General features: G+C 44.8%; 1 protein-coding gene and 1 long non-coding RNA gene across 2 annotated transcripts; both read right to left on the reverse strand.

The window, feature by feature from the left end:
* Nucleotides 1–623: 623 nt before the first annotated feature.
* On the reverse strand, nt 624–7,405 carry LOC144714659 (uncharacterized). The gene is made up of 2 exons (XR_013584422.1): nt 1,331–7,405; nt 624–1,140 (listed from the first exon to the last, which is right to left on the reverse strand). It is a non-coding gene; the product is annotated as an uncharacterized LOC144714659 (long non-coding RNA).
* An 11,729-nt stretch (nt 7,406–19,134) lies between these two features.
* On the reverse strand, nt 19,135–23,022 carry ATERDJ3A (DNAJ heat shock N-terminal domain-containing protein). Its single transcript, XM_078589128.1, has 7 exons — nt 22,882–23,022; nt 21,930–21,985; nt 21,740–21,813; nt 21,055–21,578; nt 20,626–20,967; nt 20,179–20,538; nt 19,135–19,749 (listed from the first exon to the last, which is right to left on the reverse strand). The coding sequence occupies exons 1-7, from the start codon at nt 22,960–22,962 to the stop codon at nt 19,456–19,458; spliced, it is 1,731 nt and encodes a 576-aa protein (XP_078445254.1). The 5' UTR covers nt 22,963–23,022; the 3' UTR covers nt 19,135–19,455.
* Between the last annotated feature and the right edge of the window lie 207 nt (nt 23,023–23,229).

Here is a 23,229-nt window from a genome sequence, read left to right on the forward strand (position 1 = left end):
GCTATCGCCTGGAAACAGTTTTACTTGAACATGGTACTGATTCTTAAATCATATCTAAACAAAAATATTAGTTTAGTAAAAAGAAGATACAATTTGGTATTACTAACTGGGGGTCAAATTTTGCGCAGCACACAAAAGAAAAGGAACATTTGTTCTGGATTTCGGGTCGCCGCGAAGATCCATATGATTGTTTTGAACGGGTCACATGCAGATCTCATCATTATCATTTATTCCTGTTGAATGGTCCGTATAAATAAGAAATTTACGTCAGATTATAAAGAATTTTTGGGCTTCGTTAGGATGGGTAGTTCTATACTTTTCTTTTCGGATTGTCCGGAGATAGTGGGAAAAATGGATTCGCCCAGAAGAATCCGCGGCGTCCACTCTCCCGTGCTATCGACGGGTTGAGACATCATAGAACTGATCAGCTTTTAGTGCAATTAACCGTCTCTTGATCCAATCGCAGATACGCATATGATATCGGAGGAGAAATAAGGCTAAGCAAGAGACGAGGAGCGGGAATGGAGACGGCATTTCCTAAAAAAAACTTACGATTTGGTTGCAAGTCGCAACACATATCGGCGATCGATCGACTTCAAGAAGATGATTTTCGGGTCTCTGAGTTAAAAAAAACGGAGTTTCAACTAGTATTGCTTGATCATGAAGACTCATTTACAGTTTTCACATTGAATAGATCGAGGGTGAAAAGGAAGATTCAACTCATTAGTTGCAGGCGGATGATCTGCGTCCTCCGGTGAAGCGGGAGAATAAGGCAGAGAAAGCGGCGGACAGGCCACGGCGAGAGAGAAGAGAAGGTCGGTGCTGGTCGCCTCGAAACGGAGTCTCTTGGTCGATGATCCAGCAGACGGCGAAGAAATCGGCAAGGGGACAAGGAATAACGAGTCCGCCGTAGAAAGTGTAGTCGTACTAGAACCCGGGGGGCTTCAACTCGACGAGAGACTGGAACAGAGGATGAGACAGGTGCGTGATGGGAATCCAGAACTCGTGTGGCTCCCCTCCGTCCTTCTGATGAATCCCCACCAGGACTGGCACGCACCCCTTCTTCGCCTTCTCCTTCTTCTCTAGCGCCATCTCTTCCTTCCTTCCTTCCCTTCTAGGAGAAGACGATCAGTTTGCTGGCTGGATGGTGCAGAGAAGAAACACGCCAAAGTATGAATGAAGAATTGTTCCAGTTGCGGAAGAAGGTTCGAATTTCTAGGGGAAGAAGATGGTGATCTGTTGTCTGCACCAATTGCGGGATTCCGCTCAACGCAGAACACTTTGGAACGGGTTAATGTTTTTGTTTTATGTTCGTCTTTGGACGACTTACCTATCGGCCGAGAGATTCAGAGGGTTTTGCGGAGAGAGGATTCTCGGCTATTTTGGCGGCTTCCTGACGACGCGGAGGGAGGGCGGTTGCCCCAGTCACTGGAGTCCGATTAGGTTTTGACGGTCCCGTCGGTACCTTTAGCAAGAGATCCAGCTATGTTGACTAGTTAAAGTTGAAGAATGAAAAGTAGAGATAAAAAAAATGGTAGGAATTTCTCATCAAAGGGAAAAGTTATTGCACACTCACCTATAAAGCCCATCTTGAATTTTGAGAATAAAAAAATAAAAAGAGGAATAAAAGAAGATTGAAAGAAGAATAATAGAAGAATTAAAGACGCAGAAGAACGGAAGATGAAAAGGAAGAAGGAAGAGAAACATAATGAGAAATAAGAAAATTAGGAGAAAGAGGAAGAAGGAAAATGGTAGGAAAAGGTAACGAAGAAACAAAGGTGAAAAGAACACTTGGAAAGGAAAAGAAGAATAACAAAATAAAGACTAAAAGGAAAGAAGCAGACAGACGTATAAAATAACAAGAAAATAATAATAAAAGAGAGTAGGAAAAAAAATACAAGAAAAACGGGATGATGAAAAGAAGACTAAAAGAAAAAGAGAAGAAGACTAAAAGTAGACTCTAGAGTGGAGAAAACTAACATAGCTTGAAATACAATGAAAACAAACTCGACAGAGTTCGAGGAGAGAAATAAACAAGGATAAACTAAACATTCTCAAGATTGAGAGCAAGAAACAGAGACTCACAGTGGGACAGATGGAGAACATGAGAGGGCGAGCAAGTGTGTGCGAGAGAGAGAACGGGAGAGAGAGAGAGAGAGAGCGTGCGAGAGATGGAGAAAATGGGAGAGAAAGCGTGAAAGAGAGAGAAAATGGGAGAGACAGAGCGTGATAGAGAGAGTGCGAGATAGAGAGAGAGAGAGAGAGATAATGGAAGAGAGAGAGCGTGAGAGTAAGAGAGAGAGCGGAAGTGCGAAAGAGAGAGAGAACGGGAGAGAGAGAGAGAGGGAAATTAAGGTATGCTCAATTTCCCTTCTCTGAAAACCATACTTTATCAAAAAGGAATGTAACCTTAAATACCATGCCCTTGGTGACTATTTCAAACATATAAAGCTTTCTTCAACTTATGTACTTTGTCCTCTCTTCCTTTAACCACAAACCCTCTAGGTTGCACAACGTTAATTTCTTCATTCAAAATATCATTCAAGAAAGCAGATTTGACATCAAAGTAATATACCTTCCCTGTTTTCTGAGCTGCAATGCCTCACAGAATTCCTACTATTTCAAGTCTTGAAACAAGTGAAAATGTTCCAAAATAGTCAATTCCATAATTCTGTGCATACCATTTGGCTACTAACTGTGCCTTATATCTTTGTACACTTCCTTGCTGCATGCTTGATTTTGCACACCCATTTTACTTCAGTATGTTTGATTGAAAATGGTATATCCACAAGCTCCCTTGTGTCATATTTCTCAATACCCTTGATTTCATCTTCCACTGCATGCTTCCACTCTTTCTTATTTTTAGGTTTATTAAAACAAAATGGTTCATACTGTTATAAAAGTGCAAGAATATCTGTCTCATATAATTCTCTTACTAAACTTGTCTCCCTTTCTGGTGATGAGGATTCATCTCCAATTTCTCTTGATCCACTCAACCTTAGGGATCGATCCAATGTAGTTATTGTGATCTAGTAAGGGTTAGGCTACATGTAAGCAGATAAGGAATATATCATTGATTTATTTTGCACCTACACTGTATGAGAGATAAGCTGAGAGAGAAAGTGAGATTGGCAGAGAGAGTGAGAGAGGAGATAGAGTGAGAGAGAAGGCAAATGAGAGAGAGCATGAGAGGGATTGATGAGCCGTGAGAGTAAGAGATTAGGAGAGAGATAGAAAGTTGGCATCACACTCATGCATGTTCCTCCTCCCCCTCCACGACAGTCCTCTTTGTATCACCTATCAGGGATGGATCGAGTGTAAATAATCTTCTGCTCTGAGAGTTACACAAAACCGAGATTATACGAGCATCCTGATCAATGAGACTGATTTACAGTTTCTACAGAAAATTGAGGGATCAATCCAGGAAGATTCATCTCAGTAGCTGCATGCCAATGATCTGGTGAAGCAAGAGAACAAGAAAGCAAAAGAGACGCGCAGACCATGGCATGGGTGACGAGAAGGATGGTGGTGGGACTCCTGGTCGATGATCCAGCACACGGTGAAGAAATCGGCGAGGGGACAAGGAATAACGAGTCCACTGTAGAAGGTGTAGTCGTACTGGACCCCAGGGGGCTTCAAGTCGACAAGAGACTTGAACAGAGGATGAGAAAGGTGCGTGATGGGAATCCAGGACTTGTGTGGCTCCTCCGTCCTTCTGGTGAATCCCCACCAGGACTGGCACGTATCCCTTCTTCGCCTTCTCCTTCTCCTTCTCTAGCACCATCTCTTCCTTCCTCTGAAATGAAAATCAGTTTGCTGGCTGGATGGTGCAGAGAAGAAACAGGCTCGAGTATGAATGAAGAGAAGTTCCAATTGCGGAAGAAGGGTCGAGTTTATAGGGGAAGAAGATGGAGATCTGTTGTTTGCACCAATTGCGGGATTTTGCTCAACGAGGAAGACTTTGAAAGGGCAATGCTTCTGTTTTCTGTTTTTCTTTTGATTGTTGGCTTATTCAAACTTGACAGGAAAGTTGGAGGGGCAGATGGCCTAAAAGCCATTCATTTCTCTTCCACTCCGTCCATTTCCCCTTTTTTTTTTCTTTTATGGCAAGGCAGTTACGACCATGCCATTCTTTTTACTCTATAAATGAGCAACTTTGTATGTTTTTTTTCTGCAGGGTGATGCCATATCAAGTTTTTGTTCAAATCTGTAGCTCTCTCCTTCTATCTTCTTTCTTCTAGTTGTGAGTGGGTGTGAGATCTGCCAACAATTGGTATCAAAGCCCTGTTATTGATCCAAAAAGGAGAAGGGAGAAGCTAGCCTGTCGTCCAAGAGGAGCCAAGCTGCATCTCAAGATGATTATGCATCACCTACAGAGGGGAACGTCATGGCTTCTACTGAGATGACCGTCAAGTCTCTAACCGAATCGGGTAATAGTTTTCTTATGCTTTCGAAAACTAACTACTCGTATTGGGCGATGAGAATGGAAGTTGTTCTGGAGGCACATGGACTTTAAGATGTTGTTGAGACCGGAGCCGTGTCGAGGACAAAATATCGACAAGCTTTGTCTACCATGTTTGGCGCGATCTCAGAGGGGATCACCAAGCAGCTTGATATAAAGAAAAGTGCAAAGGAGACGTGAGAAATTTTGCGCAAGAAGAATGTTGGTGTCGATCGAGTGATAAAGGTGAAGATTCAATCCCTGAGATACTTGTGATGAGTGACGATGAGACTGTGACTGACTTTTCAGGGAAGCTCTCTGAAGTTGTCACTGAGATGGGAAGTCTTGGTGAATTCATTAAAGAAAATGTCATTGTAGCCAAATTCGTATGTGCTACGCCGGCTAAGTTTGATGCTGTCACAACAGCACTCAAGCAATTCACTGACATCAGTACTATGACATTAGATGAAGCTGTTGGATCTCTCAAGCTCCATGAGGATAAGATGAAGGATCGTCGAGTCAAAAGAGATGAGCAGGTTCTTTTGGCCAAAGCAATGGAGAAAATAAAGAAGTACGATGGCGAAAGCTCCCATGGAAGAGGTCAAGGTCGTGGAAGAGGCCGTGGCAGAAACAGAGGAAGAGAATATGGTGGAAGAGGTTATGATGACCATGATGAGGAGAAGCCCCACGACAAGTCCAAGGTGAGATGTTAAAATTATGAAAAACTTGGACATTTTGCTTATGAGTGTCGTAGAGACAAGGAGGAGAGGACCAACATTGCTGATGTTGATGAGAAGTAACCATCAGCACTTCTTATGGCGATTGTTTAAGGACCTAATGATGTTCTTCTCCAAGGAGTTAAAGAGGAGCAGTTAGAAGAAGGGATGTGTTATCTAGACACCAGAGCAAGTAATCATATGACAGGTGATCGAAGTTTCTTCCAAGAGATAAATAAATATGCAGTTGGTTGTGTAAGATTTGGAGATGGGACTACAATGGAGATTTGTGGAAGAGGAAGCGTTCTCTTGAAGTGTCAAGATGGAGGGGAAAATGAAGCTGGGTAATGTCCTCTATATTATAAGATTAAAATATAATATTTTGAGTCTTGGACAGTTGGATGAACAAGGATTTAAGACGATGATGGAGGCAGGCTTTCTCTTTATTTATGATCATCAAGGATATCTCTTAGTAAAGGTGAAGAATACTAGAGGGTGTCTCTACTTTCTGAAGTTGAATCCTGTGATAAATTGTATGGTTGCAGAGAGCAATATAGATTTCGCTTTGACATGGCATAGGAGGTATGGACATTTGAATTTTGAATCCTTGAAGAAGTTATCATTGCAGGAGATTGTGAAGGGTCTTCCTCAGCTTGAAATCCCAGATCATCTATGTAGAGATTTTTTTGTTAGCAAACAGCATAGACGTCCATTTCCTCCTACAACATCATTCAGGGCTAGCCAACCCTTGGAGCTTGTTCATGCTGACATATGTGGACCAATATCCCCTGCCACTTTTGGAGGAAGAAGGTATTTTTTGTTGCTGGTTGATGATTACTCTAGACTAATGTAGGTTTCAGTTCTAATGGAGAAAAGTGAGGCCTTTCAAGCTTTTGTAAAATTCAAGGACCTTGTTGAGGCTGAGAAAGGTGTGAAGATAAGATGCCTAAGAACTGATAAGGGGGCAATTCATTCCTCAAAATTCTCATCTTTTTGTGTTGAAAATGGAATCAAGTGACAACTCTCAGCTCTGTACTCTCCGCAGCAGAATGGTGTGGTTGAAAGAAGAAACACAACTATTATGGGCGTGGTAAGAAGCATGTTGAATGAGAAGCATCAACCTCAGGAGCTTTGGGGTGAGACAGTAAGTACTTGTGTTTACATTTTGAATCGTTCTCCTACTAAATGTCTAGATGGGGTTGCTCCTTATGAATTTTGGACAGAGATTAAGCCAAACATTGAACACTTGAGAGTGTTTGGTTCTCCATGTGAAGAAGTTGGGAGAAAGATTGAAGAAACTAGATGATAGAAGCAGACCTATGGTTTTTATTGGCTATGTGACTGTAGCTAAAGCTTATAAATTCTATGACCCTGAGACAAAGAAACTCCATGTCAGTAGAGATGTTATATTTGAAGAAGATAGTCACTAGGATCGGAAGATGCAGGATGATCGTGAAGACAGAGGTACATTATCATTTTCAAATTCTAGTCATCATTCTGATGTGGATAATGGTCAGGTTAACCAAATGATGCAAGAAAACCAGCCTGAAGTTGATGAAGAAGCTCCAGATCACTCTCTACATCGTGGTCATCCAACCACAGAGGAAGATTCCCCAAGAAGATTCAGAAATGTTGAAGAGGTATATGATAATTCTGAAGAAATCGACATTGATGTTGTTGAGTTACATTTTACTCAGGAGGACTCTGCCACTTATCATGAAGCTACAAAGCTATAAGTATGGAGACATGCTATGAAGGAAGAAATGGAAGATATTGAGAAGAATGACACTTGGGTGATGGTCTCTCCACCACCTGGTTGCGCACCCATTGGCCTCGAGTGGGTATACAAGGTGAAGGGGAACCCTCAAGGGGATGTGTTCAGGCACAAAGCAAGGTTAGTGGCAACGGGTTATGTTCAGAAGCATGGCATTGACTATGAAGAAGTCTTTGCACCAGTTGCACGGATGGAGACCATTTGAGTACTAATATCTCTTGCAGCACAAGGAGGTTAGCATGTTCATCACTAAGATGTCAAGGGTGCATTTCTGAATAGTGTCTTAGAAGAGAAAGTTTATGTGAAGCAACTTGAAGGATATGTCAAGACGGGAAAAGAGCATATGGCGATGAAGTTAAAGAAAGCTCTTTATGGCTTGAAGCAAGCACCTAGAGCTTGGTACACCAAATTAGACAATTGTTTGTTCTCTCTCGGGTTCTCTAGGAGTTCCCAAGAACATTTTTTCTATTACAAAATCTCTAGAAATTTTTCAATTGTTAATTGGTGTATATGTTGATGATCTCATACTAACAGGTCCAATGAAAAGTCACATTGAGAAGTTCAAGGCCCAGATGAAGGAACAATTTGATATGAGTGATCTTGGACTGCTCACTTCATACTTAGGTATTGAGGTGACCCAAGAAGTTGAGAAGATCAAGTTGGGTCAAAAGGGGTATGCTATGAAGATGCTTGAGTATCATGGCATGATGGACTGTAATCCATATCAGATCCCTTTAGAAGCTCGTTGTAAGTTCAGCAAAGATGAAGTTCATCCACCAGTGAATTCCAAGGAGTACAGGAACTTGATGGGGAGTCTAAGGTATTTGACCCATACCGGACCTGATATTATGTTCTCAGTTGGTTTTGTGAGCAGGTTTATGGAGAACCCAACTTCTGAACATATGGGACCTGCTAAGAAAATTTTGAGGTATGTGAAGGGAACCTTGGAGTTTGGTTTAGTCAATGATAAAGGAGGTGAAGATGTTTTGATGGGTTATTGAGATAGTGATTATGCTGGAGATCCTAAAGACAGGAAGAGTACAAATGGCATGTTATTCTTTCATGGGACAAATCTCATTTGCTGGGGTCTCAAAAATAGAAGATGGTAGCACTTGCATAATCTCAAGGTATATGGCTGGCTTGTTTGATTGGGGATGTAAAAGGCATTGAGCCGATCTCTATAAAGTTGAAGGTGGTCAACAAATCAGCAATTGCCTTATCAAAGCCATAATCAATCCGAACATATTGAGACCAGGAACCATTTCATCCAGTCATGCCTAGAACAGAAGAAGATCAGTTTGGATTATGTTGGGGCAGAATACCAATTGGCAGACATATTCATCAAGTCTCTTGGAAGAATAAAGTTCATTGAACATCGTGGGAAGCTAGGACTATGCAATGTCCATGCTGATTGTCAAGCTTGAGGGGGAGATTGTTGGCTTATTCAAACTTGACGGGAAAGTCGGAGGGACAAATGGCCTAAAAGCCTTTCATTTCTCTTCCACTCCGTCCATTTCCTCCTTATTTTTCTTTCTTTCATGGTAAGGGAGTTACGACCAAGCCATTCCTTTTGCTCTATAAATGAGCAACTTTGTATGTTTTTCTTCTGCACGGGAATGCCTATCTTCTTTCTTCTAGTTGTGAGTGAGTGTGAGATCTGCCAACATCGATGAGTTACCTATAGGCCGACAGATTCATAGGGTTTTGGAGACGGAGGATTCTCGGTTATTTGATGGCTTTCTGACGATGAGGAGGGAGAACGGTTGCCCGAGTCACCAGATTCTGATCGCGGCAAGTCATCTGAAGGTGGTGATTTTGAACAAGTCTTTTGAAGGAGAGAGAGAGAGAGAGAGAGAGAGAGAGAGAGAGAGAGCGAGAGAGAGAGAGAGAGAACGAGAGAGACCTAGAGAAAGAGAGAGAGCAACATAGAGTGAGCGAGAGTGAAAGAGAGAGCAAGAGAGCGACAGAGAGTGAGTGAGAACGATAGAGAGAAGGATAGTGAGCAAGAGAGACAGAGAGATAAAAGGATAGCGAGCGAGAGGGACAGAGAGATAGAAGAATAGCAAGAAGTAGAGAGAAATAAAAAGAACGAAATAGACAGAGAGATAGAAGGAGAGTGAGAAGCAAGGATAAAGAGAGCGAGAGAGAGATAGAGAGATAGAAGGATAGCGAGAAGCAGAGTGAAAGTGAGCGAGCGAGAGATAGAGAGAGTAGAAGAGATAGAAACAAAGGGATTGAGTGTGAGTAAAAGGAGGAAATGAGAGAGAGATATATAACAAGAAACTGGAAGAGAGTGGAACAAAGAGAACGAGAGAGAGAGCGAATGAAAGAAAATGGGTGAGAGTACGAGAGAGAAACATAGAAAGGGAGCAAGAGCGATAGAGAGTGTGATAGAGAGGGTGAGAGAGTCACATAGAGAAAGAGAGAGAGAGCCAGCAAGAAAGTTTGACTGCTGTCCCCGTCAATGACTTCTGCTCTCCCCGTTGACGATGGTCTCTGTGTACAAACCATGATTATCGCAGTCATCCTCCCGTCATCCATATTGAAAATACTCATCAAAGTCGTAGTCTTTAGTAGTGAGGTCACCATTGACAATGACTGTCATAATCATCATTATCGAACGTCATTATCCCCATCTTCCATGTCAACAACATTGGTAATCCTGGTTGTGAACAACTGTATACTCTCACTTGCCCATGCAACACACCATACACAGCAGAGAGTGAAAATTTAACCTTTTTTCTTTTCACCATTGACAATGACTGTCACCGTTGACAATGACTATCATAATGAGGTCACCATTGACAATGACTGTCATAATCATCATTATCGAACGTCATTATCCCCATCGTCCATGCCAACAACATTGATCATCCTGGTTGTGAACAACTGTATACTCTCACTTGCCCATGCAACACACCGTACACAGCAAAGAGTGAAAATTTAACCTTTTTTTTTTCAAAGTAGAGCTGGAGGACGGATGATGTTTCATCATCTGTTCGTTCAAAAATCGTCATTAGTCATCATCTGGAGCTACGGACGGATGTCACCTGAAAAATCAGCATCAACATAACCAAGTAATGAAAGTGAACTCTCTTTGTCAAAGAGAAGTCCCATATCAGTTATTTCCTTCAAATATTAAAGAATCCACTTCATTGGCTCCAATGCTCCTTTCTCAGATTGTTTATAAACCTACCCACTGGTCCAATTGCATGAGAAGTATCTGATCCTGTACAGACCATAGCATGCATGAGAGATCCAACAACACTAACATAGGGAATTAACTTCAATTCAACAACGCCTTTATCAACTTCAGGTCTCTGATAAATGGATAACGTGAAATGATTAGCTAGAGGAGTATTCACCACTTTAGCATTAATCATTCCCATATAACTCCTCTGAGTCAACCACATATGACCTTTCACACGATCTCCGTAAATCTTCATTCCAAGGATCTTCTTCGCTGCTCCAAGAACCTTCATTTCAAATGCCTTGCTCAACAATGCCTTTAACCATGCAATCTCAAGTAAATTCTTCAAAGCAATGTGCATATGATCCACATAGAGGATCAAATAAATTGGATAACTATCATCACATCCTCATGTAGACACAACAATCAAACTCACACTTGGAACAACCAATGTGCATCATGTAGGAGTCAAACTTCTTGTACCACTACCTCAGAGATTCGTTCAGCCCATACACTTGCACACAATGTTTTCTGAACCCACTACAATGAAGCCTTCAGGTTGCTGCATGTAGATCTTACTACATGTCCTCATGCACAACAATGGCTAACACCATACAAATATATGTGCGTTTCATGATAGGTGAGAAGATTTCATTATAATTAACTCTTTTCTGAGCAAAGCCCTTTGCGACAAGCCATGATTTGTATGATGACTACTTTGCATCACAAAGTGGTGTCTTCTTATTAAACACCCACTTATATTCGATAGCTCACTTCCCAACTAGGAGCTCCACCAACTCCCATGTTTGGCTGTTGTCCAAGGATGCATGCTCCTCAGATCCTTGCCGCCACTTCTCTTTCTTTGGTCCATTAAGTGTCACCTTGAAAGGTGTTGGTTCTCCATCTTTTGTAAACAAGGCAACAACCACATTAGCATGAAGGCGAGTAGGCAGCCTCATCTCACACCTCACCCATCTAACAAAAATTCTCTCAAAATTCTCTATGACCTCCTCAACTTATTCTCCATTGTCAACTAAACTAGGTGGAATCTGCATATTCTCCACCCTGATCCAAGTCCTATCCTGGATATTGCTGCAAAAAAAATTCTAAACTCCCTACTCTTTAGAAGTCTTCAACATTTGATTATCATAAAAAACCACATCCCTACTAAACACAATCTTTTGTGCTTTTAAATCCCATAGCCGATAGGCCTTCACTGCGTCACTATCGGTTATGCACTTCTTAGACTTTGGATAAAGCATTGATCTTTCATCGTCAGGTGTAAAGATATAACCTAGACATCCAAATATACACAATATGGATTAGTGCACAAGTTTTTCAATCAATACCTCTACAACCACATTCTTTTTAAGAGCATAATTTGGGGACCTATTAACCAAATATGTGTGCATCTAAATTGCATCTGCCCAAAACTCCTTGGCCAAGTTTGCATTCAACCACAAACACCTAGCTCTCTATGTTGTGGTGCACTTCATGTTTCCTGTAACAACATTTAATTGTGGGGTCTTCTTCACTATAAAGTGAGGATGAATGTCATTCTCTATGCAAAACTTATCAAACTCAGAAATTTTAGATTGTGTACAATTTTTGGTTCACAAATGCTTGATCTTCCAACCCATCTGGTTTTGCAGTTTTAATTAGATGTGTACCCTTCATCACCATGAGCATTCCATGTAATACTTTCACAACTCTGTTCATAGCCTTAAAAGTGCAGCTATTCACCTCCAAATAACTGAGGAAAATCAAATTTTTTCATAGCTCTCATGCATGGTGCAAATTTCCAAGGATTCTGATTGCTCCATCAAACATTTCGATCTTCACCATTCCAATGCCAACGATCCTGCAAGGAGCATTATTCCCATATAAATCACTCTTGAGGCACATGAATAAGAGTGACACCAGTTAGTGTTGAGGAAGAGAAGGAGAAGATAATGACATAACTTGAGCAGAGTACATGTAAGGGTATATGTACCCTAAGAGGGAGAGAGGATAATAGGGCTAATGGGCTTATAGAATAGGGCCCATTAGCCTATGAGGGATAGTCTATCACTAACACCCCCATAAGCAAAGTATGGATATCTTCCATACCGAGCTTGGACGGCACGTTGAAGAAGAGGCGGGAGAGTCCCTTGGTAAGGGCGTCCGCTGCCTGGTCGGCGGATGCAACAAAGTCCAGGTCAAAGATCCCGTCAACTCGCTCCTTGAAGAAGTAGCGGTTGCGCTCCATGTGCAATGCGGCCCTGTTGTCTAGGGTTCTTGGCCAACGCGATCGTCGACTTGTTGTCGCAGAAGAAGTGAATCGGGCCAGCAAACTCCACGCGAAGATCGTGAAGGATGCCGTAAATCCACTGGCCCTTAGAGGCCCCATCGGCGAGTGCGCGGTACTCAGCTTCGGCGCTAGAGCGGGAGACTTTGTCCTGCTTGCTACTTTTCCAGCTGTGAGACTGCCAAAACAAGCGTCAGTAGCCGTGGTAGACCGATGATCCACAACGGAGCCGGCAAAGTCAGCATCGGTGTAGACTTTCACTGTCTGGTCATTGCTGCGAGGAAGAGCAGGCCCTTTCGGGCAGCCCTTCAGTGCGCAAGGACCCGGTGGGCGGCCTGATGGTGAATCTCCGTGGGGAGTGCATAAACTGACTGAGCAGGTTGGCGGCGAAGGCGATGTCGGGCAGTGTGCGTCAAGTAGAGAGCTTCCCCACCAGCTGCTGATACGGTGGGAATTCGTCAGCGGCGAATCCTCCCCTTTGCCCAACTTCACGTTGGGATCAATGGGAGTACTCACCGGCGCACAATCGGTCATCCCTGTCAGTGCCAGTAAGTCGACGGCGTATTTCTGCTGCGAGACGAAGATCCCACGGGGGGAGTAGGCTACCTCAAGGCCAAGGAAGTAGCGAAGAAGGCCGAGGGCCTTGATCTCAAACTCCTTAGCCAAGGCAGTGCTGAGGCGGACAGCTTCGGCAGCATCAGATCCCGTGATAAGGATGTCGTCAACGTACACGACAAGGATGGAGACACCGGTCGGGCGGTGACGGAAGAAGAGAGAGGCATCTCCATTGCTCTGAGTGTACCCTTCGGTCTTCAGAACATAGGAGAACCTCCCAAACCACATGCGCGGGGACTGCTTGAGTCCATAGAGGGACTTCCGCAGTCGGCACACGTGACCAGGGGGGCCGAGTGAGTAGCCCGAGGGTTGCTGCATGTACACCTCCGTCAAGTCGCCGTGCAAGAAGGCATTCTTGACATCGAACTGGCGGATGGCCCAGTGGAAGTGCGCTGCAAGCGCTAGAAGAAGCCGGACAGTCTCCATCTTCGCCACGGGAGAGAACTTCTCGAAGTAGTCCACGCCATAGGACTGAGTGAACCCCTGAGCCACAAGCCGAGACTTGAGGCGTTCGAGAGTACCGTCCGCATGATGCTTCTTGGCATGAATCCACTTGCAGTCCACTACCCTCTTGCCCGGAGGTAGTGGAACGACATCCCACGTGTGGTTCTTGAGGAGAGACTGCATCTCCTCGTCCATCGCCGCTTTCCAATGGGGAGAAGCGATAGCATCGGCTAAGCGTCGAGGAACGGGATCCGACTCGATGCGGGTGAGGAACAACCGGTAGGGAGGGCTCAGCCGGTCAAAGGAGAGGTAATGAGAGAGAGGGTAGAGGGGGGCCTTAGTGCACTGACGGACCCCTTTCCGTAGAGCAATAGGCCACCCCAACTGATCGTCACCATCGACAGGAGAAGGAGCGGAAGCAATGGGGGACTCCCCGGGAGGAGCAGTAGACGACATACCGGGAGTCGTAGGTGACTCACCGGAGGGCGAGGGTAGACCGGGAGGGGGTGACGAGGTTGGTCACCGAGAGAGAGGAGGAGGGTGACGCACCGGGGTTTGACAAGGATGGGGGGCCGGAAGGAGGAACAGAGACCAATGGGAGAGGGAGAGCTGCCGAAAGGGGAAGGGCAGGTAACGAAGAAGAGGTAGAGGACACGTCCAAGGACCCCGCATGAGGAAGTGAGGAAGAGGAATCAAGGGGAGAAAGATCCGGAAGTGAGGAGGGTGGAGTGGGAGTGGTGGACTCCACGATCGGACTGGGCCCCAAGGGGCCGAGGAGCCTCATCCAGCGGAAGGCGTGATGAGGTAGAGTAGTCCCAAAATAGGGTTCATGCTCGGCAAAGGTGGCGTTGCCGAGATGAAGAACCGCCGAGAAGGCGGATGATAGCACAGTACCCTTTTTGGAGGAAGAGTAACCCACAAACACACACCGGAGTGCGCGTGCATCAAACCGTGCGTGTGGGAGAAGTATCATGGGCGTAGGTGGTGCAGCCAAGATACGAGGCAAGAGTCCCGTCCGCAAAGAAGCATTCGGGAATGCCACAGTCATCCGGTCCAAGGGGCTGGAGAACTCCAGGAGTGGGGTGGGGATACGGTTAACGAGGTGAGTACTCGTCAAAACCGCCTCTCCCCAATAACGCCCCGGCGCCTTGGAGTCCAACAGCAATGTCCGCGCTGTCGAGGTAACATAGCCGATGCGACGTTCAGCCATGCCATTCTGCTCGGGCGTGGCCACACAAGAGGACTCGTGGAGGATGCCCCGGTCGGCAAAGAAGGAGGCGAGGTCGGCGTTGAAGAAGTCCCGGGCATTTTCGGAACGAAAACGCTGGATGTTTCGACCAAACTGTGTCTGTGCCATGGCGCTAAAGTGTCGAACATTCTGCGCAGCCTCCGACTTCGCAGTCAGGAGGTAGACCCACGTATAGCGGGTAGCTTTGTCCACAAAGAGTAGAAAGTAGCGGTGCCCTTTCAAACTGATCTGCGGGGCCGGCCCCCAAACATCACTGTGGACTCGGAACAGCGGGGTCGATGTGTGAGACGAGGATGAAGCAAAGGAGGATTTGCGATGCTTGGCTAACTGACAAGGTTCACAAAGCATAGTCTTAAGGTCTACGCCCGAACACAGCGAGGGAAAAAGACGCTGTAAAGTGGAGAAAGGTGGGTGTCCAAGTCGCTGATGCTCCATCAGAAGGCGTCCCCGACGCTGCTCAGCCACCGAGAGAAGAGTCCAGTGCACCATGAAGCACTGGGAGCGGCCTCCATCGTCCATTATCAGCAGTCCGTTCTCCCGCCTAATCGGTGTAGTCCGGCCCTCCTTGTCAGACAGAAATATGCCGTCAGGTTGTAGGTGGAAGGAGCAGGAGATAGCATTAACTAAGCGCTGCGGAGACATAAGCACGGCCTGCAGGTGAGGGACATGGAGAACGTTGTGGACCACACCAAAGCCGTCCACATAGACTGCCCCGATTCCGGCCACACGGAGACGTCCACCCCCGGCCGTGAGGACAGTGCGGCCACCACGATGCCGCTCATATGATACAAATCGGGCATTGCTCGGGGTCATGTGTTCGGTAGCCCCCGAATCAAGGACCCAAGTCGTATCGGAGACGACAGGTGAGTGGAAGGCCGTATGGCCACAGTACCACGCATCTGAAGATGAAGGAGTGGAAGACGCACCAAAGCCACCGAAGTAGGCCGTGGACGGATTCTGCAGGGCAGCCATCTGGTCACGGAGGCGGGCCAAATCTGCCTGAAGCTGGTCCATGGTCACTGCGGAGGGGCTGGCCGAGGAGGAATCAGAATGGGCCACCATGTCCTTGCCTTCTGCAGCCTCTTTCTTCTTTTCGCCATCATTGAGCGCTTCTTGCACTTGTTCTTCCGTGGCCCAGTTTGCGCAATACGAGCAAATCGTCGTCCCAGTTGGAGGAGCGGCGGAGGTGGGCGTAGGGAGGATCGACGGTGCCTTGCCGCCTGAAGGGAGGGCAGAAAGTAGTGCGGTCGACTCACCCGGGGGGCTGGAGGAGGGAGTCCCATGGAGGAGGAAGTGGCTTTCCTCTTCTTGAAGCTCCTTCACCAACTCCTCAAGGGCAGGAGGACCTTCCTTGCGGTGCAAGGCACGGCGACGTCGTCATCATGCTCGCGTTCAGGCCATTGAGGAAGCCCATGATCCGCAGAAGAAGCACATTCTGAACGTCTTGGGCGCCGGATCGTCGGGCGGTAGGTAGTAATCCACTTCATCCCACATCTTCTTGTGGGCAAGTGCATATTCAGAGATCGTCAATGACCCCGACGGAGATTGCTGGCCTGACTTGCAATGGAATAAAGACGCCACGATCGCTTTCCGGCCACGAAAGAGCGCACTGATCCCAGAAACCTTTCACCGTTTTCGATGCGGAAGGCGGTCGCGAAATCTGGAGCCGTGGTGTACGCATACATCCAGCCGAGGATGAACTGGTCCTCAACGTCCCACGCTGCATGATGTGGGTGGTCGATGGTAAGGGTCTTGATGCAATGCTTGAAGAGTGGCGCGCCTTCAAAGTGGTCTCGGCGAAGCCCATCCACGGGAGTAGATTCGGGCCCGTAAGAGTGTCGCCCGGGACCAGCGAGCGGATGAGCCACCTTGTAGGACGATGGCTTCTCCAGAAGTCGGTCTCGGTGGCGACATGGTGCTGTTACGGGCGCTGCTACGGTAGTGCTGCGCTGCCGCTGCGGCGCGTCGCGCGGCCGAGCTGCGGCTGCTGTGCGGCGCGGTGCGCGCTGCGCTGCGGCTGCGTGCGTCTGCGGCGCTGCGGCGCTCGCGGCTGCGTGCGTCTTGTGGCGGCTGCGGCTGCGGCTGCGCGTCTTGGCCTGCGTGCGGCGGCTGCGTGCGGCGGCTGCGGGCTGCGGCTGCTATGCGTGCGTGGCGGCTGCGGGCTGCGGCTGCTGTGCGTGCGCGGCGGCTGTAGGTGGGCGATGTCAAACCCTAGGGAAGGAGCTCTAGTGCTCTGATACCATGTTGGGGAAGAGAAGGAGAAGATAATGACATAACTCGAGCAGAGTACATGTAAGGGTATATGTACCCTAAGAGGGAGAGAGGATAATAGGGCTAATGGGCTTATAGAATAGGACCCATTAGCTCATGAGGGATAGTCTATCACTAACAGTTAGCGTGATGACAGAAATGGTAAGAGCAACCATAATCTAGAATACATGAGTCTACCAATCCATCAATCGCAGCCAAGGTAGTGTAAAATGATAATCTCGATTTTAGGGGTTTTAATTCGTCAATGGTAATTGAGATTATGATATAAAATATATTTAACCATGCTTAAGAATATTTAGTTAATGATGAGTACGGATTGTTTCCACTGAGAACCATGATTAAGGAATTAACATCTTATGATAGTGATGATCAACGAAAAGAGATGAAGACGAAAGTAGAGTATGTGAGCTGGTGATATTGAGTAAAAAGATGTAAGTTATATGTTAATTTAACTTAAAGAAAGTATTAAGTGAATGTGTAGGACACGATGATGGTCAATGGTATGAATGATGGTAGAGGTTGAATTTAGAATGGTATGATGGGGGAGGATAGAGGGATGAGATAAGAGGATATAAAGAAGTAAGATGTGAGTAAAAATATGATGAAGAACACTAATTAAGTTAACTATTTTTGTGAGAAAAGAAACAACATAAGGCGAAGACCCATACCTTACATCCTTATGTTCCGCCTGAATCATAGTGATTTACAAGTGCTGCTGAGCTCTCCCTCTTCTCCAATGATTTTCCCCACACACCCAGGATACCAAGAAAACACTTGACAGATCTCAAAACTTACTATCTTTCAATCAGCCCACACAATGATTGTTGTCTCTGTCATTCCTTTCCATGTTATCCATCGTCCATGTTGACGACTGCTGTCATGGTATATTCGAAACAAGTACATGCATGACAAGCCTAAAGGTCATCTTATTGATTAAATCATTATTGATGAGAGTAATGATATTGATCTTGATAATATTGCCAATCTCAATATTGATGAGATTGATAATGACCTTGAAGCAAAGTGGCTACTTATGACCAAACTGATAACTATGTATTTTATATAAAAATATACAGATTTGACATCGTCCCTCAATGTAAATTAGCCTAAGTAATGTCTCCTTGCAATCTTTTCTTATTTAAAAACTGGGATTTAGTTTCACGTCGTACATATTGACAATGGTGTATTGAATTAATGTAATTTCACTGTACCTCTAAAAAGATGCATCAATTTTCATTAATATTTATATTGGCAAGATTGGTTTAGTCGGTTGAATTTGGAATCTGACTGTATCTTCATCCAGACTGCGGCTATAACCTTCTACACATTTAGAAGAAATAGTGAAATCGTCCTGACTGGTCCGGAAAGGTTGTGGATATTGTGGTCATTGCTCTCATTGGAAATAATCATCATGGTCCACATCCCCATTGACAACAGATACCATCCCTGATGACAGTCGATGTCTCTGTCGACAACGGTCACCATCCCTGTTGACAACGGTTGTCGTCATCCCCGTAATCTATGACAACAACTGTCAGCATGGCCCATGTCGATAACAATCATGGTGGTCATTGTCCCCATTGATGATGGCCATCATCACCATAAATAACAATCACCGTCCATGTCATGGCCGTCCAGGTCATCATACCCTCAACTGACAGTTATTGTGGTTATCATCCATGTTGAAAACAGTGTTGTGGTTGTGGCCTCCAACAAGGACCATTCTCGTCCTTGCGAGTAACAATCATTGGCCTCATCAATGACAATATCCATTTTCGTCAACAACAGTCGCCATCCACAACGAAGATAGTCATCATCATCATCAATTAGCCATAGTCATCCTTAGCAACAGTCAGATTTGTCATCAACAACATTCATAGTTCTCAACAACAGTTGTAGTCACTATTGTTGTGGTAAGACTTTTAATTTTGGAGCTCATAAGTTTATATTTCACCTGTCCATATACCCGGACAATGACAGATGACGGACTCTGATGGTCCGTCAACCATCAAACAATCCTAACTCCAAGTCGCCACAGTGAAGTAGTAATACAAAGAAACACATACAGAGAAGTAGCAGCACCACTCTTGGTGCAGAAATCAGGGTTGATGGCAACAAAGATGAATGTGAAGATAAAGCAGTTCCTATGGGTAAAAAAATAAAATTCCATTCCATAAAGATAACAGTTAGCAGAGATATACAAGTTTTTGACATAGTGAAACTAGATTTATCATCCAAAATGAAGATTCCATGACTCTCTCTCTACTCTTTGAAGCAGACATCAGAATAATAACAGGTATAACTTTACGGATGCACACACAGCTCATGAGTACATCCTTACTTTCTCAATTAAATGTACAGAGTAGGGGAGATGCCTACCAGCCGCCTGAACAAGACACTTTCCCAAGCCTACAGTCAGCAATAACGAATAACAGTCGAAGAAAAGCCCGAAAGAGGAGTACCAGAGTTTACTGTTCGAACGTGGGCGTCCGTCTGATCTCCGAGAATTTCAAGTCTCCATTCAGAGCTGACCCGACAAAACTCTCTGCGTCTTCTAACGTCAATTCACTCGTCCCAAGAAGAGCAAACTTGCCCTTGCGGGGCTTGTAGGCCAAGAGAATCAAGTCCGAGTTCTTATGAGCAGAGTCTTCGAAAGATTCGATGAATTTTTTATGCTTGCTCGCGTCCAAGAGGCTGTAAGAGATCGAGTCTCGAGGAGAGAGAGGTTGACTCTGTCTTCTCGTCATAGTCTTTTGTGATATCTGGAGGAACCAAAAGGAATTAATCTAGGTTTAATTAATCCATAAAATAACGATCTGTAAGTTAATCTGAGATTAATTAAAAGAGAAAGAGATGATGATGATGATGATGATGATGATAGCAAGTCAGTTTTGGGTGATCTTCCCTTTGTTTTTTCAAAAATAAAATATAATAAATTTTCCTCGAACGGAAGTGAAAATTTGACTTGCTAAAGGAGAAACGTTCAAATTAGAGAAGAGAGATGGAAAGAGAAGCTGGGTAAACACACGGAAATTCTGGGCTATAAACTGCTGCCTGAGATTAATTAAAAGTGAGAGAGGGTGTATAAGACTATGTTTTCCGGTGGGTATGATCACAGTAGTGTTGCACACATTAAATAAGAATAGAGAGCAAATGCAAAGCAGGTTGAGAGAAAGAGAGAGAGAACTCACCTGGGATAGAATTGATTCCATCTTTTTCTTCGCCTTGGTAGATTTGAATGCCCCGATTAGACAAAGGGGTGTGCGTTCGCTACATATCGTCTCGAAATTAAGGATTGTTAGGATGGGTAAACCGTCTTCTTGTCGCGCTTCAGATTGCGATGAATCCTTCCCCGAATCAGAGGACGCCTTCTTACTCGTCCTCTCAAACTTATCAATCAATGTTTTCATGTTGTTTATTCCACTACTTAGATCCTTTATATGTATCCCTGATTTCAGCACATGCTCTTCCCCATTCGACAGCCTCCCTATGATCGCCGGAAGAGCGTTGACCTTAAATCTCTTCACCCTCTCATCGGTGATATCAAGCACCTGCAACACGGGTGTTAAGTTGTTTAATTCGTCAAACAATGGAATCATGACACTTAAGAGTATTCAGAAAGTTGACCGTTGATTAACCTGCGCATCGTGAAATTTGAATCTTTTTTGGTAAAGCCCACTCAGGACGCGCCAAATGATGGGAGTCTCTGTCTTGGTAGAAAGCAGAAGCACCTGTGGCAGCTTTTCCTTCAAAGTAGGAAACAAGTCAACGCTATCCCTACTATGCCGCGTGGAGAACCCTGGCAAATTCTCGTGGCAGAAAGTCTTCAAGCTTTTGGCATTTAACTCGCCTCCGTACTCTATCAATTCACCCTTTTCGGCATTTTTGAAAGAATAGACAAATATTCTGGCCTTTCGTGAAGGCCGTGCTCCGTGATCACCGCAAAGGGCAGCCTCCTTCTGGCAATTCACTTTCCCAGCCTAGAAAAATCAGGAAAGAAGATTAAAATAACAAGTTTAAGAAGATAACTCAACCTTTAAGAGACAGCAAAATCTGAGATACTCAACCTTTAGAGCTCCTTGCAGTGAAAGGGAGACATCGTGAATGAGAGATTCAGACGTGTGATACCCCTTGACGGTCGGCGAGTAGAACATCAGAAGCCAAGTCAAACCTTGGTCAACTATCTCTTTCTTAAAGGTCAACGAGTCAACATCAGGTAGACTTTCACGGGAATCATCACTGGATGAAGTTGTGAAACCCCCAAATTGTGATCTGCCTTTCGTTTGCCCTCCAAAAAAGTTTGAAAATAGATCGTTGAAGCCAAAGTCGAATGGACTGCCGCTTCTGGAAGGATTACCGCCAAACGAGAACGAGAAAGAGTGGGGATTTTGATGGGATCCCCCTTGCCAGCCCTCTTGATTGAAGGAAAATCCACCTCCGTTAGAGCCGCCACTGGTAAAGTAAGAGTATCCACCTTGGCCCCCATAGTTTCCACCACCGAAGTTCCCACCTTCAAAGCCAGGTGCTCCTTTCTCATCCCCATAGAGGTCATAATTTTTCCTTTTCTCTTCGTCAGATAGAATATCATAAGCTGCACCATGAATGTTCAAGATTTATACTCCGGTATCAAAAAAATCTAAACATACAATTTTTTTGCCTCGCTCTCAGTTGACATTCATTTCTTGTTGAAAAGGATTCAAATACATGATCAAAACGAGTAAATTGATTCATAATAAAGACGACTGTTCGTACCATTGTTTATCTCCGCAAATTTCTCCTGGGCACCTTTGTTCTTGTTTTTGTCGGGGTGATATTGAAGGGAGAGCCTGGGCATTGAGAGGAGAAACAAGAAAAGTATTCAACATATGATTTCACTGGCATGGCACTATCCGAAAAAGAATAAATAAATTTGTTGGAGTCAAGGAATTTTAGAAAATCTAACCTGTGGAAGGCTTTTTGAATATCACGTTGATTAGCATTTTTATCAACACCGAGAACCTGTCAGTTAAAGGTATGAGAAATAAACATATGGGAAAAAAAAAAAATGAAAATTCATCGACAAAAAGCAAACTCTTTAATAGGTTGTTCATTAGAATACATCGACGGTACTCGTGCTGAATACTGTAAAAGCCATCTTCCCACACGCATAAGAATAGATAGAAGGGACCTGAGAAATTACCCTTTTTTACCTTTTCTTGAACTCGTAAGAGTAGGATGAGATGAAAACATAACGACTTATGGAGAATAACAAAGATTCAACTCTAAACAATTTGAATCTGAGGAATTTTTTTTCAATGATGGAGACAGTATTATGGTTGTTATAATGAAATTTTACCAAAGGAACACGACTAATCCTCGTTAGTTTGCGTTTTTAGCTTTTAAAACGACGCTTTCAATACGCTTGAATTTCTTCAGAGCACAGCATCAGTACATAAAACAAGCAAAGAATAGCGGTCGAGCATTCTCCTGCCAGCCAAATCCGCGTCGAGGTCGCTCTAATCCCTAAGCAAGTATCTCGGCACTGAGGCTTCGCCCACGACGAGAGAACAAGTGGCAGCAATCGTGTTAATTGCACAGCCTTCCGAAAATCTTCACCGCCTTCCGCAAATTCTATCGAGTTTCATCAGATCAATGGCCAAATTCCCAAGATTGACGAACAATGGATAGAAGAGAGTCTAGTCATCACGGATCCAGCAAAAACGATCCTTACCAGCGCAATTCCGACAAACACAAACAAAAAAAATCACTCAACGCGATATTAAACAGAAAAAAAATGCTAGCCGAGAGATCAGTAAGCGGTTGACCTAACTGAATTGCGAATTGTTTCATGGTCGACGAGATAACACAAAGATTCCTTCAATTATGCAGAAAAAGAGCGTGAATCGGGGCTATACCTTGTAAAGATCGCGGGACTTGCAATCCGCCGAAGCGTAGATCAGAGCGAGAGAGATGATCAAGATTACCGGTCGCGCCATAGCCCGAGCAGTACTCTCTCGCTTCGACGCGTAGGAATTTCTCGCGGGAAAGATTGTAGAAGAACTATTTAAGGTTGGAATCCAGAAGCTTCTAGTACACGTGGCGACTTGAACTGCCTCCAGCAAAGCCGACCAATAGAAATCGAGCATTAGCTTCGGCAAGAACCGGGTCTAGATCAAGTTGTCGGGTCGGGTCGGTCGGGTTGGTCGGGTCGGGTTGGTCGGGTCGGGTTGGTCGGGTCGGGTCGGGTCGGTTAGAGCTGGTAT

The sequence above is a fragment of the Wolffia australiana genome, chromosome 17, assembly GCF_029677425.1.
Source record: "Wolffia australiana isolate 7733 chromosome 17, ASM2967742v1".
Lineage (NCBI taxonomy): Eukaryota > Viridiplantae > Streptophyta > Magnoliopsida > Alismatales > Araceae > Wolffia > Wolffia australiana.